The sequence below is a fragment of the Triticum dicoccoides genome, chromosome 7A (genome assembly GCF_002162155.2).
Source record: "Triticum dicoccoides isolate Atlit2015 ecotype Zavitan chromosome 7A, WEW_v2.0, whole genome shotgun sequence".
Lineage (NCBI taxonomy): Eukaryota > Viridiplantae > Streptophyta > Magnoliopsida > Poales > Poaceae > Triticum > Triticum dicoccoides.
The window spans coordinates 7,230,653-7,249,967 of NC_041392.1; the positions used below are offsets into that span (position 1 = coordinate 7,230,653).

Genomic DNA, 19,315 nt, shown 5'->3' on the forward strand with positions numbered 1-19,315 from the left:
ACATGGATGGAGATACCATAGTTCGAGAAATTCTAAAACATAATAGATACTCCAAAGACCTGTAAAGCAAAAAAAGAGTAAAAAAGGTATTAATCATTACTCAAGTTTATTTTACAATGTACGTGCACACACGTCAAGACCAGCACATCCACATAGTTTAGCATGCTAATGGCTTTCAAACTTCAAGCAGAAGGTATCCGGCTACTTCGTGAGTTGACCGTATAATCAACCTGTGTATGAGTGAAATCAGTCTGTCTATTTGTTCCGGTGAGATGCCCATGCGCCTACCCAGCTCAATCGTGTTTTCCAAAATAAAGGCACCATCTTGATCACAACGAAATCTACTTCTACTTGGTCATGTCAGTCATATGTTGTTGGATGTAGTCAGTAATCAGTTGAGCCTGAAAAGCAGTCGCTATCCAATCAGGCACTGTAAGGGCTGATGGGTCTTTCTTCTATCATAAGACTAACTTTCTTCTATGAAGCTGATAGGCGTTTCAATTTTTATGGTGTACTCTTGAAGATCTGATAGCTAGATATGTTCTCAAGAAATAAGATGAAGCTAAGATGCTACTACATGACTAATTATACCCACCACCAAATAACAATAGTAAGAATCAAGCTGCAACTAAGAGTTTAATTGCAAACGTACGACAATTTGTGTTTGGGTCACTCTTATTTGTGAGCCTTTTTTCCTGGTAAATTTTCGACGTCTGTTGCTCCAATCCAAGGTGACATCCTCCCATGACGAACTTAGGTTCGCTGTGTGGCTAAGTCGTCAGAGATGTCTTGTCCGACGACCGGCAGCCGCACATGAGGGCGTTCTTGGGGATCAGGAACTTGTCATTCTCTCATGATCACGAGGTATGCCAATTCATAGTAGTATTGCCAGAAGCAAGAATCTAAGTAATTTTTTAAAAATGGAACACAACTCAATCTTGTCGACAGTCCAGAGTTTTCAAAAGAAAGCACAATATCTTTACCTAAACAATGTACCGCAAAATGCCATCTCTTAAGGTGTAGATCTGTCTGCTTTTCGGCGACCATTTTCCTCCTTTCACACTGCACCAAAATTTAAGACTCGCTCATATTCAGATCACATAAAATAAAGCCACAAAGACAGGTAATTATTCCTACATCACTGAAACCAATGTCTCTCACATGCGTACCCAACAACCCAAAAAGACGTAGCCGTCGATGTGTTACGACTGTACTTTGTTCTTAGAGTTGTCAAACACAGGAGCTCTGAGCCACTCCACCTTGACATCATACTGCAGCAATAGCAATGTGTAGCACTCAATTCACTACTTGAGAAAGAGGGCATAGGTGCACCCACAAAGGGCGGCGTCTTCCTTGAAGTTGGACGTCACAGAGACACACAGAGAAAGCACAAATCAATGACTATCCATGGAATCGTACCAAGAACACAAGGGAGGGTGGGATTTGAGACGGACACCAAACCTGCTTCGCCCCAAAGCCGAGAGGGCACACGCTCGCCAGCCGTTGCCCCATCCTCCATAGCTACAACACTAACCTGTGGGCGCATGCGAACACGAATCCATAAAAAATGGCGATGCAAACCAGCGAGGCCCATCCATGGCGGCAACTGTGTCAGAAGCCGAGGAAGATGCACACACATGGTGAGAGGAAGAGAGGCATGTCAGAGTAGCGCACCGTGGGCCGTGCCTCCAGCCTGCCTCCCATGCGCCCCTCAGTTTGTCTCCACCGCACTCGCTCGAGGGCGCAATGGACCAACGGCGCCGCAGTCTTTGCTTCGATGTCCCTGCGGCACACGTCAGCGACGGCGGTCCCGTACGTGGACGCGATCTCGGCGGCGTCTTATGTGTGACGGCGGGCGCGGCAGCGGCGATCCAGACGGCGGTGGCAGCAATCCGGAGAAACGACCGAGATGGCGATCTGGAGAAACGGCGGAGGAGGCGATCCGGAAAGGGGATCGATGGAGACACGTTTCCCTGTGGCACACGTCGGCGGCGGCAGTCCCGTACGTGGACGCGATCCCGGCGGCGTCTTCTGTGTGACGGCGGCCGCGGCAGCGGCGATCCAGACGGCGGCCGCGGAGGGGGTGCAGGGGTGGATCGGGCGCGAGATCGGGCGTGAGGTCGGGCGTGCGAAGGTCTGGTCGGCGGCGTAGACCGATCTGCCCTGGGCACGAGGGTTTTTTTGGCAAAGGTTTTTTTGGCAGAGGTGGGATGATGACGAAAAAAACAGTGGTGAAAGGATGACGAAAATAAACCAGCGAAAAAAAACCGTGCGGACTATTCATCAACTGCTCCATTAGGAGTAGAGATTCCGTGCCGAGCCCCCACCGGGTGCCCTAACCGGCCCGGCGGTGGGTCGGCGCTGGGCGGCGGATTGCTGAGCACGTCACGAATGATAGTAAACCTGGGCATGGACAGCCTGAGCCCGGCCCAAAAATCCAGGCCAGGACGGGCTTGCACTTCACTTTCCATCCTGCAAGGAAGTTCCGGTCAGGCTCAAGCTTCTCTTTTCCATGATTTCAGGCAGAGCTTTTTGGCTTCGGGCCGGGCTTAATGGAGGCCAGGCCGTGGCGCGGCCATGAGGATGGTCGAGACATCGAGCGGAGCCGTTTGTCATATTTTATTTATTTCATATTGTAAAGATATATATTTTCCTCTATTTTTTTAGCAACATATATTTTTCTCTATAAATTTGGTTAAAATTTGCGAAGGTTTTTCTTCTTGTGAAAATAATATCTAAGCCCACTATGAAACGCAGCCACCAATATAAGCACACTTGACTTCACAAACACTCCTGTACACGCACTATGGCCGGAGCCATGACCACACCACAAAAAAAGGCCATTCTCCGGTGGGTGTGGTTCAATTCATCCGTTCCAAGGCAGGCGGCGTGCCTGCAACTGCAACCACGCCAGGTGGCAGCGCCGCTGTCGCGGCCGGTATGGTGCCGGTGGCAGCGGCGCGGCACATGGGGCAGGTGGAGTGCGCTTGCAGCCAGGCGTGGACGCAGTCGGCGTGGAACAGATGCGCGCACTTGGGGAGTCGACGCAGCTTCTCGCCGGCCTCCACCTGCCCTAGGCACACCGCGCAGTCCATGGGCGCGGCCAGCGCGTCGGCCTGCTCGTACATGATGGCCGCGTAGCTCATGCCGGCCTCCTGGTCCTCCGCACCAGCACCCGCGCCAGCGCCGCGCTGACGACGGCGGCGGCGGCGGCGGCAGGCGTAGGAGACGGCGAGGTAGAGGAGGATGGTGAGGATGCCGATGGCGAAGGAGAGCCCCGTGAGCAGCAGCCGCGAGCGGGTGCTGTACCTGGAGCTGTCCGCGACGGCGAGGTCCGCGAACACCCATGATGTGTCCGGCGCGCCCATGCTGCTGAAAGGTGAGAATGGCGTCGGAAGCTGTGGATCTGTGTTTGTTTACGTCGTGGTGGTGGTGGTGGTGGTGGTGCTGGGGCAAAGTGGCGCCGATGCAGTATATAAAGTGGCAGCCGTACGTAGGGTATAATGATGATCAGTGAGCTCCACTCGCGTCGCTCATGACGTGCCTTCCGATCGAGATATTTGTGGGGGACAAGGACACGCGCTCCCTTCCGAGACGTTTTGCATGGTGGTGGTGGTGAGACATGTGCATGCAACGTACCTATATTCTCGATGGATGGTCTAAGTTACTCCCCACTATGACCACCCTGAGGCAAAGGTGTTGAGACCTGTGCATGCATCGTACCTATTCTCGATTCTCGATGGATGGTCGACATGATCAAGTGTTACTCCTACACCCTTGAAAGAAAAAGTGTTACTCCTACTTTGATATTTATGCTGTTGCTAGACTAGTACTTACTGTTTGGGCCGACTAGAAATTGGACTTTTATGATAAGTGTTACTTGATGTTTATGCTTTTGCTAGAGTACCTCTCACCTCAATGCAAACAGCCTTGCTTGTATAGTCTCTTCTTCTCGCAGGCACAAGAAGGACCTGACCAGTTGATTGCCATGATGCCATCAATGCATTCCAGCTCCGGCTCCTCCAGATTCGGAATGCAGCGGCGGTGGTCGGCGGACCTGACCAGTGGCCTGGTTGTGTTTTTCTCATAGTTGCGGGCTTCTTGGTGTTGTCCGGTGACGTCCGTCCTCTCTCGTCTTTCTCTCGTAGGGTCGGATGTGCGTTGGAGCGAACCGAACGGACCAGGAGCCACGCAGTGCAGCTAGGCTAGCTCTCCTGCACGCGAGGGAAGCAGAATGATCCCGGCGCCATGCAGTGCAGCTAGGCTAGCTTTCACGTGGTATTTCCATTCTTTTTTTTAGAACATAACAATAATAATATTTTTTTTCGAGAACAGTATTTCCATACTTTTGATAGACCAAAAAATCAAAATATTGCAAGCTCAGAGTTTCAGAATTAGAAAATCCAAGAGTTCAAAATTTTGAAAGTGACATGGAGATGAATAAGCCACGCCATGGCTGCGGTTAGAGTGCGCCGCACCTTTGCCAAAAAAGTCTTTTTTTTTTTGGCAGTCGAAAGCGCTAGTTCATTCCAGTCGCAAAGTTCGTCTCCCCACCCATAGTTATCCATGAAATGTCACTATCCCAGAAAGGGAATAGACCACTTTCTGGCCTCTCTTACACTGTTTTGCCCCCAGGGAGCACTAAAGTGGTAACAAATGTGCATGCATGATGTTGGCACGTCCACACCTCGCTCGTTTCCTCTTCTTTCTTTTTTTTAACAAGAAAGAGAAGGGCCAGTGCGCTTACCAATCTCAACTCATACCGACTGCCTGCTAACAGCAACTCTAACAGACCCCGCATCCTCCCGACCCACAAAACATTTTTGCAGTTTGCGGAAAAACGTCTTTGCGGGTCTGCTAGATTTGCTCTAAAAAGGTATACCAACAGGAAACCCTAGAAAAAAAATGTATACCCTTGACACCCATGCAAAAGTAAGGCGAAACACCGATGGTCTCTCATTTCCAGTGAGCTCAGTAAAAGGTAGAGCTGCTAGCAGGTCAAAATTCTGTTTCGAAAATCAAACCACTTCGTTGCATTGTGTGCTGGAGGAGGAATGACTGAACCAACAGTTGATGTTACCGTGCACCAGTTGTTGATGTACCATGCACGCGACGGTACATCAACTGGCATACTAATGTCTAGTGGTGTGGTGTGGTGCACCGTGCACGCAACGCGATGTTGTGGGGGCCGAGATATTACGGTAAGGCGCAGCGCCATCGTTTTTTTTATTGTGTCTGCACGACAAGGCAGGGTGAAAAGGCCAAAAGGGACGGGGGAGGTAGATAGAGGAGGATTGAGTTTGACACACACGAACCAACGGCACTCATTCTCGATGATGGTCGAGGTGATATCTACGTACTCCCTTGGTCCCTTTTTATCTTAAAAAACTAATGATATCTTCTCCCCACGCATGAGAGGTCCTTCACTGGATATTTATGTTGTTGTTACCAGTGTTTAATTAGGTCGACTAGAAATGGCGCTTCTTCCCTCCTATATGGCGCTTCTTTGCGGAGTGGCCCTCATGGAGCCACAGACTCGGGTCGCCAAGTGTGCTCGCTTGCTTGGCACGTCGCTTTTGCTGGCCACTTCCATCTCTTGTTCGCTGCTGACTGGTCGTGATTGACTTTAAAAAAAATCTAAAACAATTCCAAAAAATAAAAACAATCGTGAATTAAAAAATGTTCATGGTTTTTGATAAAGTTCACGAATTTGGAAAAAATAATCGAATTTAAATTTAAGTTCATAAATTTTTAAAAAATCACCGATTTTGAAAAAGTTCATCAATTTTGTAAAAATGAATCATGAATTTGGAAAATGTTCATGAATTTTATAAAAAGTTCATCGGTTTTAAAAAAAGGTTCATCAATTTTGAAAAATAAATATAAACAAATTGAAAAAAGTTCATGGGTCTAGGAAAAAGTTCATCGATTTTGAAGAAAAAGTTTGTGAATTTGAAAAAAGTTCATCGATTTTGAAAAATAGTTCACGAGTATGAATTCTTTTAGCATTTAAGAAAAACAAAGAAAGGACCAAGAGAAAAGAAGAGGAAAAAGAACTAGAGCAAAAAAGAATCAAGAAACAGAAGGAAAATAACGATGAAGAAACTGTCCAAAAAATGTCAAGCGAACCGGAAAAACCGGTTAAATCGGAGGCTTTACGCAAACAAAGAAAGAATAACAAGAAATGAAGAAGTATGAAGGCATAGGCATTTGTTGTCCCTAGTGGTTAATGCGGCTTAGACCTAACAAATAGATCGCATGATGCACCTTTTTTGCGGTTTAAGAGAAAAAAAAGAAAAGATGCAAATGGGCCGACCCAACATGAGGGGGATGCGCCTGTCTGCTAAAATGCATAGTGACAAACGTCTGAAGCGTCAAATAGGAAATGCCACTACCGGGAAGGCAAGGAAGCACAAGACAATGACATAACAAAATTTAGGGTAAGACACAACCGTAATCACTTCTACTGGCCTCAATAGCATGCTAAAGCCACCAAATTGTACATGATGCTATTGGCTTGACTCTCCTCCAAATGTTACAGCCCGAGATAGCACGCTATTGTTAAAACTTGGTTTTGTATTTTGTTGGATTGGTTCCGTTCGGTTTTGAACTCCGATCTCGCCAAGATGATACAATAAAACGCAGCACCTTCGAGCTAAAAAAGGGAGCCTTTGTATTAAAAAAGAGGACATGAAAAATATATGATGTGATAGAATTTACTAGATGAGAAACGTAATCGGGTCCCTGACATCTTCTTCATGGTTGTAGCTACGTCGTCGTTAGGAACAACGCCTCTTGGGACGGAGATGCTTCCAATGCACCACCACATAAATGCCATGGAGAAAATGACTAGATGAGTTGCCTCCCTTTAGGCACTTTTGGCCGGGAGGAAGAAATAAGAAGGCCACCCTTTGGCCTGCATGTAAGATGGCGAGATGGAGTCAGCCGATAACCGAGCACCTTGGCTGGCTTTGCAACCAGTCCCAATCAGCCATCGAGGATGATCACAAACCCCATCCGGATCACCATCTCCTCTATGCTTTGATTCCACCACCATAGTGACCTTGGAAGATGGAGAGAGAGCAGAGCACCACCGTAGGGACAGAAGCACAAAGCTTATTGGTGGAGGCACCGATTTTGCGTTCCATAATAGCAGCTGACCATCAGTCAGCACCACCAGGATCGCCACCACCAAAAGCCAGCAACCGCTGCTCGCTTGAAGAGGCGGCATCCTCTGCACATCGACATATCACGAGACACCACATGGGCAGAAGACAAACTAAAACTAGATGCTCTATTCATAGAACTACACCGAGCACCTCTCCCTTTTCTGCTCTAGCCATCGGAGAAGATAGGGGGTTGAGCCGGAAGATGCGGCTCTCTGTCGAAGCGCATGAGTTGTCTCCACCCTTTCATCGATAGAGGTGACCCGTGACTATTCAAAAGCACAAGTTGGCTATTTCCTGTTGTATGTATCCTCCCCTTCTAGTTCATGTAAGATTTCGTGGAAGCGTTCCTACTCCCTCGAGGTGAGCCGCGTGCGTTTATATTGATGAGGCCGACAGCCTTGCCTTGGCGTACAAGGAGAGGTACAAGAGTTTGGTTACAACACGAGATAAAGGAAGAAGTTGAGGTTACAACGGTATGGACCCACAGACTTGGGCCGGCCAAGCACGTGTGCTCGCTCGCTTGGCACGTCGCTTTTGCTGGCCACTTCCATCGCTTGTTCGCTGCTGACTGGTCGTGATTGACTTTAAAAAAATCTAAAACAATTCCCGAAAAATAAAAAGAATCGTGAATTAAAAAATGTTCATGATTTTTGAAAGGGAAAACTTTGTTTTTGCCACTCTAGCTTTTGACCACTTTGCTTATGCTACTCTAGAATTTGACATTTCACTTTTGCCACTCTTAGTTTTTGACAATACATCACAATTGCCATTCCGTGGCAAAAACAATAATTTTAGAGTGGCAATCGTGATACATTGTCAAAATTTAAGAGTGGCAAAAGTGAAATGAAAAGTTATTGCTTTTGCCACGGAATGGCATTTGTGATGCATTGTCAAAAACTAAGAGTGGCAAAAGTGATATGTCAAATTCTAGAGTGGCATAAGCAAAGTAGGCAAAAGCTAGAGTGGCAAAAACAAAGTTTTCCCTTTTTGAAAAAAGTTCACGAATTTGGGAAATAATAATCGAATTTAAATTTAAGTTCATTTTTTTAAAAAAACATCGATTTTGAAAAAAGTTCATCGATTTTGTAAAACAAATCATGATTTTGGAAAATGTTCATGAGTTTGAAAAAAAGTTCACCGGTTTTAAAAAAAGTTTCATCAATTCTGAAAAATAAATATAAACAAATCGAAAAAAGTTCATCCATTTTGAAGAAAAAATTTGTGAATTTGAAAAAAGTTCATCGATTTTGAAAAAAGTTAACAAATATGAATTCTTTTAGCATTTAAGAAAAACAAAGAAAGGACCAAGAAAAAAGAAGAGGAAAAATAACTAGAACAAAAAAGAAACAAGAAACAAAGGAAAATAACAGTGCAGAAACTGTCCAGAAAATGTCAAGCGAACCGGAAAAAACCGGTTAAATCGAGGGCTTTACGCAAACTAAGAAAGAATAAAAAAAATGAAGAAGTATGAAGGCATAGGTGTTTGTTGTCCCTAGTGGTTAATGCGGTTGATGCACCTTTTTTGCGGTTTAAGAGAAAAAAAGGAAGAGATGCAAATGGGCCGACCCAACACGAGGGGGATTCGCATGTCCGCTAAATGCATAGAGATGGACGCCTTAAGCGCCAAATAGGAAATGCCACTGCCGGTAAGGCAAGGAGGCACAAGACGATGATGCTAACAAAATTTAGGGTAAGACGCGTCGCTAATCACTACTACTGCCCTCAATAGCATGCTAAAGCCACTAAATTGTACATGATGCTATTGGGTTGACTCCCCTCCAAATGCTATAGCCCGAGATAGCATGCTATTGTTAAAACTTGGTTTTGTATTTCGTTGCATTGGTTCCGTTTGGTTTTGAACTTCGATCTTGCCAGGATGATAGAATAAAATGCAGCACCTTCGAGCTAAAAAAGGGAGCCTTTGTATTAAAAAAGAGGACATGGAATATATATGATGTGATAGGACTTACTAGATGAGAAACGTAATCGGGTCCCTGACATCTTCTTCATGGTTGTAGCTACGTCGTCGTTAGGGACAACACTTCTTGGGACGGAGAAGCTTCCATGGCACCACGACATAGATGCTACGGAGAAGATGACTAGATGTGCTGCCTACCTTTAGGCCTTTTTGGCCAGGAGGAAGAAATAAGAAGGCCGCCCTTCGGCCTGCATGTAAGACGGCGAGATGGAGTCAGCCGATAACCGAGCACCTTGGCTGGCTTTGCAACCAGTCCCAATCAGCCATTGAGGATGATCACAAACCCGATCAGGATTACCATCTCCTCTATGCTTCGATTCCACCACCATAGTGACCTTGGAAGATGGAGAGAGAGCAAAGCGCCACTGTAGGACAGAATCACAGAGCTTGTTGGTGGAGGCACCGACTTTGCGTTCCATAGTAGCAGCTGACCATCAGCCAGCACCACCAGGATCGCCACCACCAAAAGCCAGCAACCGCTGCTCGCTTGAAGCGGCGGCATCCTCTGCACATCGACATATCACTAGACGCCACATGGGCAGAAGACAACCTAAAACTAGATGCTCTTTTCACATAACTACATCGAGCACCTCTTCCATTTCTGCTCCAGCCATCGAGCACCTCTTCCATTTCATCAACATAAGTGACACGTGACTATTCAAAAGCACAAGTGGGCTATTTCCTGTTGTATATACCCTCCCCTTCTAGTTCTAGTGTGGATTTTGCTTTGAAAATGGAAAAGAAATCAATGAGTCCAAACCAAGACTATGTTTTTTTAGGAAACCGGGGTTATGGTTGGATTTATAGCGTTGGTAATTATCTGGAAACTATAGTAGTAAGGTGCACTGGGAGAAGAGTAAATAAAATTTTCAAAAGCAATTGCCTCACGCGCTCGGCATACCATGGAAAGGTGGACACACTCAACAGTCACGGACCATGAATCACTGCAAACAGTGGAGTGGGAGTAGGAGTAGTGCGTGGTTTCTTTCTCCGGTGAGTCTCCGCCTGGTCGTCCTCCATTTCATTGTTGGGACAAACCCGGTCGGGCGACGAACGCCATGTACTCTTCGGCGACACGAACGCCGGATGAACCTCTCTTTCTCTTTCACCCGCTTGAACAGAGGTAGAAGAAGGAGCACAACACACTGGATTTTTCAGGCGACGAACGTCATGCCACACGAACAGTGCCACGCCGACGAACGGCGCAACGACCGCACGCACGGCCTTTCTTTTTCTCTTAACCGGGCATATACCCCGCGCTCTACAACGGACTGGATTACATGCTTAAATAGCCAGACTCACCGGCCACCCCCGCAGCGTGAACGCACACATAGCTAACTACCCTGAAGTGTGGAGTCTAACAAACTCTATCCATGCACACACAGGAACGCCCACCTCCTAGAATATCTCAACCACATGCAACCATATCCATCCCATGCATGCACGTAGCTAACAACTCTGGAGTCTAACTAACCTACGTGCATGACACACACGACCTAATCAACTAACTCAATCATGATTATCCTAACATTCATTGTCGGCACGGCCGCTTTTTCTTTCTCCACTGAGTCTCCGCCCACAGACTCCAGGTCAAGCCTGGTCGTCCACTCGTCCTCCATTTCATTGTCGGCACGGCCGCTTTCCCCCCTCCGCATCCGCCTCTCCGCTCCCACCCTCCCTCCCTGTCAAGAAGGGTACTCCTCCGGCGAGGGCGCCTCCACCCTTGCCGTCAAGTTCTTCTCCGGCCCGCCCGACCTCAGCCATCCTTTGACGCTTGTCCTCCTGGCCCCGGCGCCGCTTCCTCCGGCAGAAAAGGGTACCTACAGTAAGCCAATAAGGTGGGTGATAGATGGGAACTCGTCCCTGGTTTTTTGGTTAGTTAGTGCTAGATCCGTATCCTCCGTGGATCTAATCAGGGGGCTCCTTTTTCTTCAATGCTTTTTTTGGTTGCTAACTATATAATGGAGAACAAAGGTCCGTCCGATTTGTTTCAGATTAAGACTTTCTATATCGATGTCTCTTTCACACTTCATCAGATAGACATATCACTTCTGTAATTTCTTACACACAGATTCTCTTTTCTTGTTGCCATACATAATCAAGAGAACAAGTCCGTCCTCTCTTTCAGAATTTTTAGATCGAAGTCGACTTCAGAGTTCAGAACTTCAGATAGATATACAGTAATATTTTTCTGCAAAAATTGCTGCTTCTTCTTGTTTGCACGTACGGCTAATGAACAACACTAATTATGCATGTTTCAGGAGAATAACACCTAACTTCCACAACCGAGATGACGGACGGCGGCCAAGGCAGCGAACTTGCTGCTCTGGAGAAAGTGTTGCTCGATGAAACTGCGGATCCAGTCAATCTACCTTTCTCGCTGCTCAGCTCCATCACAGGAAATTTCTCTGAAGCTCAGGAAATCGGCAGGGGCGGGTTCGGAGCCGTTTACAGGGTAAGCAAGCATACCCTCCACCCTGAACTGAATTAACCAGAAAGCTGACACAGATTCTATGTGAGATGCAGGGAGTGCTTCCAAGTGGTCGCTCTATCGCGGTGAAGCAGCTCTTCGAGAGGTACGAGATCCTGGACAAGAATTTCGAGACCGAGGTCACCTGTCTCGCGGGGGTCAAGCACAAGAATACCGTGAGATTTCTCGGGTACTGCTCTGAGACGCAGCAAGTACTGATGCCATATGATGGGAAGCGTGTCTTGGCAGATGTGCGGCATAGGCTGCTCTGCTTTGAGTACATGCCCAAAGGATGCCTTGCTGACTATGTCTCCGGTAAAGTCAGATTAGTCTTATAGTTTTCTTTGCGTTTCTACTATAGTAGTAGCAAATGTCTACCAACTACAGTCCAGAGTATTTATTGTTTGCCACTCTTCTGAGCTTTGTTAATTCCTTTTGCACACTAAATGGTACTCCCTCCGTCCCATAATGTAGGATGTGTTTTGACACTAGTCCTACATTATGGGACGGGGCGAGTAGTTTTCAGCTCTGTTCTTATACCGCTGCAAAACATGCACTCTTCTGTTTGGACATATTTTGAATTCTCATCCTCTTTGCCTCAGAGAGAGGAGCGCACTAACAAATATCTTTTCCTGTTGTGGATAGAGCTTAATCGAGCATCCAAAAAAAATATCGGAGTATCTCCCACGTTTTGACAATGAGATGGGTGTTTCGAGAACTTCCTTTGAACTTGTTAGCATATTTATTAACTTTCGAAATCGGGCAATCATTCACGAAGGCCCTTTTTTATTTCGTTGGACTGCTTATTCCACCGCATATGGTACTAACTATTTGTTATACTGTATCCTCTTCGCAGATGCATCTTGTCGACTTCAGTGGACAACACGTTACCAAATAATTAAGGGGATCTGTGAGGGCGTACATTATCTTCACCAACAGGGTATTATTCACATGGACCTCAAACCTCAGAATGTATTATTGGATGATAACATGGCGCCCAGAATTGCGGATTTCGGTCTATCACATCGCTTAAGTGGAAGCCAGAGTCGGGCTATTACTGAGCACAAGCTTGGGACAATGTAGGCTAGCAATTTTCTTTGCGAACTTAACATTTTTATTAGTCATCTGCAAAAAAATTTTGCATACTCTTCATTCACCTAATCGAACAGACTACACCAAAATTTTGTGCAGGGGATATATGGCACCAGAATTCTTAATTAGTGGAGAAATCACCTTCAAGACTGACATATATAGTTTGGGCGTTATTGTAATGCAGATCCTTATGGGACATAAGGAGTGCTCCAGTGTTAAGGAGGTAATTATTTTGTATGTGAGGTTTCAACAAAAAAAATTGTAGACAACATGTTTAGAAGAAACCACAATCTTGTTGGAAAAAAAATTCAACATATATTCAGTTAGTGTATCTAATTAACATTAGAATTTGCAAATGACAAGATCTGAATGTTGTCTTTGCAATGATCTTCCACCCAAAACATAAAGTAAAATAAAGCTGATTTTGATTTCTAAAGTCATTATGTGCATCGAAAGATTAATAACACAAAATTAATCAAGTGAGAAATTCAAATTTGTTTGTGATAGTAATCCTTGCATTTGGTCTCTGGTCCTGATCAATACGGCTGCGTGTTTTTGTTTTTCTGTCCTAAATGCATGTCGCCCTTCTTTTGTAACAAACCATGGTTATCAAATTGCAGGTAGTTGAAAGCTGGACGGACATGTTTGGGATATCAAATAGTCACACATCATTGGAACAAGTAAAGGCATGTGCCGAGATAGGGATAGAATGTACGAACTATTACCCAGGGAACAGGCCGACTACATGGTTTATCATCCATAGAATACTAGGTGACGCGGAAATTTCAAATTGGCCTGTTACAAGTGATGTAGGTGCCTCAACAGAAGGGCAGGTACAATCACTCAATAGTAAACGTATGTGATCTACCAGTAATTATTCAGTGATGTGTCATGGTCATTTTTTTATTTTTGTTACAGATAAGCATTGCCTCCAAGCAGGCGGATGAGTTGAAATTAATGGATGGTTCTGCTGCTACACCATCCAAACTGCCACCATCAACATTGGAGGTGGAGCAGGACGATGGCAAATTGAGCCAGGAGAGGAAGAGGAAGGCATCAAACGTGAGTGTGGCGACTAGGGTGATGAGCATCCTGCATGGCAAGCTTACCACGTTCGTGGGCAACGAGTACAATACGTGTTATTTAGTGATTTCTCCTAAACATGTTTTCATTTTTATTGTAGATAAGCTTCTCGAAGCTAGCGGATGAGCTGAAGTTGACGGGTAATTCTGTCGCTAGTGGCAAGCTGATGGATAATTCTATCACATCATCCCAACTGCAACCATCGGCACTGGACGTGGAGAAGGAGGATGGCAAGGTGAGACAAGAGATCAAGAGAAAGGCATCAACCATGCTCGGTGGTAGGCTTACCTTATCCATGGGCGCCTAGTACAATATGTGCTATTTAGTGATTTCTCCTAATCTTGTTTTTTGTGCCCAGATAAGCTTCTCCAAGATGGCGGATGAACTAAAGTTGGTGGATGATTATGTTGCACCATTCCAACTGCAACCATCATCGCTGGAGGTGGAGCAGGAGGATGCCAAAGTGAGCCCACAGAAGAAGAGGAGGGCATCAACAGAAGAGGAGGGCATCAACCGTGAGTGTGGCGACCGGGGTGATGAGCATCCTTAGTGGCAAGCTTACCACTTTCATCAACGATGAGTACAATAAGCGCAAAGAGGTAAGGAAGCAGAGGTCATTCCTTGAGAAGGAGTTGAGTGCCATACATGCTGCTCTTGAGCTGCCGGAGCTCATGAATGAGCTTGCTCCAGGTGTAAAAAAATTGGAGGGATGATCTCAGAGAGATTTCCTACGACATGGAAAATTGCATTGATGACTTCATCCGCCAATTCGGGGGTGAGGATGTTGAGGTAGGTTTTTTCTGGGAGGCTGCTGAACTTCACAAGAGGTTGTGCGAGCTTCATCAGATTTCCAACCAGGTGGAAGAGCTTAGGACTCTTGCGGTAGAAGCAAATGCTCGACGAGAGAGTTACAAGATTGATGATTGCAAGCCTAGCTTTGGCCCTGTGGCTGTTGACACTCGTTTGCGAGTGGTCTACCAGGAGGCGGCCAACCTTGTGGGCATTGAAGGCCCTAGAGAAGAGGTTATTAGTTGGTTGATGAATACTCAGAAAAAACTAAAGGTTGTGTCCATTGTTGGTTTTGGAGGCCTGGGTAAAACTACACTTGCCAAACAGGTGTTTGACAAGATCAAAGGGCATTTTGTTTGTGTGGCATTCTTTTCAGTTTCGCAGAGGCCTGATTTGAGAGTGCTTCTCAATCGCCTACAACTGAAACTTGGGATAAATGTCTCTTCTCACGATTGCGGGTTTGACGACATCATTGAAGAGCTAAGGAAGTATCTCACAGATAAAAGGTAATTACTTACGTTCTATAGTCATTTGCAATGGCTACTATCTTAAATTTGAAGTATCAAGTAATTGGTGTGCATGTTCTGGTTATGCTTGTTTGTCCATGCATGTGGGAAGTTTGAATTTTTTTTCTTGTTTTTACGATTGTGATATAGATTCAAAATTACAAAAACATGTTGGAGCAGAAACACTGTCTTTTTCCCGGGTACTCGGATTCAAATACCAATGGATTTTTTGTTTCTTTACTGGCTTCATATAATTCTGAAAACACAAGTTTTCTTGAAGCCTCTTGCTCATATCTCTCATCAAAGTGTGCAATTCTATAATGTTTCTTTAACAGATCCCACACTATACATCTTCTGAAAAATTTGATTGATGTATTGTACTTTTTTCACTCAGTGTAAAAAAATTGCTAAGATGTTTATTGGAAGAGTCTTGTGAGGGAGGGCGGGAGGAGGGAGGTGGAGAGAGAGGGAGGGACCAACCATCCGAGCAATAGATTTGCTTACATCAATTTTGTTTTTATTTTGCATGCTTCTTTCTTCAACGTAGTCATATCCTGCTACATTATAACCATGTGCAAACATTTCAACAGGTACCTTATTGTAGTTGATGACTTGTGGGATCAATCAGCATGGAATACTATTAGTTGTGCTTTTCCAGAAAATGGAAATGGGAGTAGAATAATTGTAACCACACGAGTGGAAGATGTGGCTGGCATGGCCTGTCATAATAACCGTGAGTGCATTTACGCAATGAAGCCCCTCAGTGATCAGAACTCAAGAATGTTATTCTCAAATAGAGTATTTGGGTCTGAAGTTGTTTGTCCACCCCATCTTAAAGATGTTGCGGCTGAAATTCTGAAGAAGTGTGGTGGTATGCCGCTCGCAATTATCACTATAGCTAGCCCATTAGCTACTCAAGTGAAATCAAGGAAACACTGAGCGAGCATAAGGAAATCTCTGGGTGCCCAACCTGCCACAAATCCTTCATTGGAAGAGATAAAAAAATATTAAACCTTAGCTACACACATCTTCCTCTTCATCTCCGGCCATGTTTTCTGTTCCTTGGTATGTATTCTGAGGACCACATCATACTACGGGATGATCTAGTTAAACAATGGATAGGTGAAGGCTTTGTCAGCAGTTTGCATGGGCCAGATTTGGAGGATGTTGGCAAGAGTTATTTCAATGAGCTCGTCAATAGAAGCATTATTCAGCCATGTGAAATTAGCTACGGAGAGGTGTTGTCTTGCAGAGTACACGACATGATGCTTGATTTGATCTTAAGCAAGTGTGTAGAAGATAATTTTGTAAGTGTGGCACACAATTCTGAGGACATGGCAAGACTGCTGCATCTCAGCAAATACAAGGTTCGCCGGTTATCCCTGTGCTCCATGGCTGTTGGTGGAGCAACATATGACACTGCTATTGCTACTAGGCTGTCACAAGTTCGATCATTACTGCTCAAGAACGCTATACTCCCTCTTTTGTGGTTCAAGTACCTTAGGGTGCTAATCATTTTCAATGACCGGGAGATAGTTGACCTCACCGCTGCTAGCCAATTGTTTCTGCTGAGGTGTCTGATGGTTAGAGCTTGGAAGATAGAGCTCCCTACTCAACTTGGTGAGCTTGTTTACTTTTTTTTTGACCCGGGCCACAACCCCTTTCCATTAAATGCATAACGGAAATACAAAGTTCAACATTCAGCGAACACCGACCCAGTATAAGCGACTACAGCATAAGGAAACGAGAAAGGGGTAAGGCGAGATCAAAGCATCACTGGGAAACCCACTATGAGCACTCGTCATCGAGCAGCCCATCGCGGGACGAAAACCCAGTGACACCTAGCATCACGCAAACCACTAGACCTAACCAGTTCAAGACAAACTTCAACAGGAAACATAATAGTACTACAAACGCCCTGCTCGCAGGCAAGACACAGGGGAGCAAAAGACCCTCGCGCAGGAATGCGATCCACCAAACGGCTGCGCACAGTTTCGAAGCTCTATTCTGCCTTGGTGGGGTAGATTCAGTTCGTCGCCGATGGAGGTGCACAAATCCTCATCATCGTCGAGGCATTCGATCTCAGCATCTTGGCTCCGCGCTCCATGGACTCTCGATCCTCACCAGCCATCAAACCTGCCCAGTATGTCAAAAAGCCACAAGCAGCATAAACCACATTAAAATGACTTTTAAGAGATTTATGTTCAAAGGTAGCCTGATTGCGACTGGTCCAAATTGCCCAACAAATAGCTGCCAAACCAAATGTATAAAACTTGGCCCCATCGGGAAGGAAAATGTAACAACATGAGCTTGTTTACTTGGAGATGCTGGACATAAATGATTGTGAACTGATAAAGAGCATCCCTTCAGATATAGTTCATTTGCCCCGCCTGTCCTGTCTGGTTCTTCCAAATTGGACAGAGTTGCCTGAAGGTATCGAGAATATGAAATCACTGCACTCCCTGCGAGGGCTTGACATGAAATCGCTGAAGTGTTTTATGGGTCTCAGCGAGTTGTTCAATCTGAGGGAACTGCATATGTCAATAGATACTAGTTTGGAGTTGCCAAAAATTGATGCTTTGATCTGCTTCATTGAAAAGCTCTATAACCTTGAATATTTGTTCATCTCTGGCAATCCTGCTGAATGTGAGCATAGCCAGCAGCGCTCATCATCTAATCCTTTTGAACATATTGAGCGTCTTGAATTGCAATTTTGGCGGTTATGGAGAGTTCCAAAATGGTTGTGTGGTCTCCATTCCCTGCGCTTGCTTAAGCTGTATGTTGAAGAGACATCAACTCAGGATGTTCATCTGCTTGGAAAACTTCCCTCCCTCGTCCACCTCGAATTCAGAGCATGTGAAATCCCTGATGAAAGAGCTATGTTAGGCACGGGGCTATTCCCAGTTCTGGAGTTCCTAAATTTCTGGTCTAGGAAAGACACTACAGCATACCTGGGCTTCGAGGCAGGTGCTATGCCCAGTTTAAGAACACTCAGGATCCGTGGGTCCCACTGGGGCGGCACTGTACCAGTCGGCACGGAGCACTTGTTACACCTCCAGGAGATCAAAGTGCATGGGGTCTGCAATAATAAGAATACGGTGGAGACGTTGAAAGAGGTCAAGGACGCATTCAAGCAGACCTTGCTGATGCACCCGAACCGCCCTTCTGTTGAAGTTCATCATTTATAGCAGTGTATAATTACCACATGCATCGCACTATGTCTATCTTCCGTAGACCTGCTGGGGAAGTGAAAAGGGGCAGCTGATTAAGGAAGGAGCCCGCCACGAATGTCTAACTTTTCCGGATGTGGTTGTACTCACGACTGCCGATGTGTCTGCTGCATCTTTGTTTTTGACAGCTAATGGGGGATACCGACTAAGATCTGTATTTTTCTTGTAATCTGCCTCTCTGTTATGGCTTGTAATCCCGATGATCAATAAATGAATGCTCCTCCTGATCCTTAACTGTCATTTGTTGGAACAACCCAGTCCATGGCAAAGGCTGTCTGCTACGCACGGGAGAAGGCACCTCCTAGAGAAGGTGGACCGGTGTAGCCGAAGCTCCTTTGAGAGAAGAATTGACATCCAATTTTTGCTGGAGAAAAGAATTGTCAGGTTAATTGATCGTAATCCAATGCAAATGAGCGTGTACAACACAGAGTAGAATCTTAGTAATCCCTTCAGAACTACAAAGAGAGGGGGGAAATGATGAGAGCAGAAACTATTTTCTCCATTTGCCCTGCATTTTTAAGTTCATCCCTTCCTTTGTACTTTGCTGCGATCTCACAACTGATTTCAGTTGAAACATCGCCTAAAAGCTAGAAATAATAAAAGCTGCGAACAAGAACATCTCATTTTTCCATTCAACTTGGGTGAATGGCAAAACAGTTGAAGCTGACAGAGATAACATGACTTGGGTGTTGTGCCAAGCAGGTGAAGGAAGTCAATACAAAGAGTTCATAGAGACAGAGTGTTGTAGAGATCATGCCGTCTGCTATAGGTTGCTTGGAGGACATGCAATTTCCTGAAACTGCATCGCTAACCCGGTTGAATGGGGTGCGCTTTTCACAGACTGAAACTGCACTTCATGATCTGCATTGGATCACGACAGTTTGTAACAAATGCTCAGCATCGATCTGCAACAATCACTCTCTGTCAGATGCATGTAACAGTCTATCTATATATTCATAAACGGATTGACCAGAATGAGCAGAGGACTGAATCCCAGC

At 45.4% G+C, this 19,315-nt stretch overlaps 3 protein-coding genes across 3 annotated transcripts; 2 read left to right on the plus strand and 1 right to left on the minus strand.

The window, feature by feature from the left end:
- Positions 1 to 2,861: 2,861 nt before the first annotated feature.
- On the minus strand, positions 2,862 to 3,368 carry LOC119329596 (RING-H2 finger protein ATL39-like). Its single transcript, XM_037602659.1, has one exon. The coding sequence runs from the start codon at positions 3,366 to 3,368 to the stop codon at positions 2,862 to 2,864; it is 507 nt and encodes a 168-aa protein (XP_037458556.1).
- A 7,477-nt stretch (positions 3,369 to 10,845) lies between these two features.
- LOC119327892 (putative receptor-like protein kinase At4g00960) lies at positions 10,846 to 16,683 on the plus strand. The gene is made up of 10 exons (XM_037600966.1): positions 10,846 to 10,985; positions 11,409 to 11,602; positions 11,674 to 11,932; positions 12,474 to 12,696; positions 12,809 to 12,932; positions 13,330 to 13,542; positions 13,628 to 13,771; positions 13,893 to 14,027; positions 14,151 to 15,087; positions 15,678 to 16,683. Exons 2-9 carry the CDS (start codon positions 11,438 to 11,440, stop codon positions 14,340 to 14,342), a joined length of 1,455 nt encoding a protein of 484 aa, XP_037456863.1. The 5' UTR covers positions 10,846 to 10,985; positions 11,409 to 11,437; the 3' UTR covers positions 14,343 to 15,087; positions 15,678 to 16,683.
- A 666-nt stretch (positions 16,684 to 17,349) lies between these two features.
- On the plus strand, positions 17,350 to 18,275 carry LOC119332810 (disease resistance protein RGA5-like). The gene has a single exon (XM_037605955.1). The coding sequence runs from the start codon at positions 17,412 to 17,414 to the stop codon at positions 18,273 to 18,275; it is 864 nt and encodes a 287-aa protein (XP_037461852.1). The 5' UTR covers positions 17,350 to 17,411.
- Positions 18,276 to 19,315: the final 1,040 nt, after the last annotated feature.

Coding starts and splice junctions, on each gene's coding strand:
- LOC119329596 (XM_037602659.1), bottom strand. CDS start 3,368: ATGGGCGCGCCGGACACATCATGGGTGTTCGCGGACCTCGCCGTCGCG.
- LOC119327892 (XM_037600966.1), top strand. CDS start 11,438: ATGACGGACGGCGGCCAAGGCAGCGAACTTGCTGCTCTGGAGAAAGTG. Junction 11,603..11,673: donor GGTTCGGAGCCGTTTACAGG/GTAAGCAAGCAT, acceptor TGTGAGATGCAG/GGAGTGCTTCCAAGTGGTCG. Junction 11,933..12,473: donor CCTTGCTGACTATGTCTCCG/GTAAAGTCAGAT, acceptor TCCTCTTCGCAG/ATGCATCTTGTCGACTTCAG.
- LOC119332810 (XM_037605955.1), top strand. CDS start 17,412: ATGCTGGACATAAATGATTGTGAACTGATAAAGAGCATCCCTTCAGAT.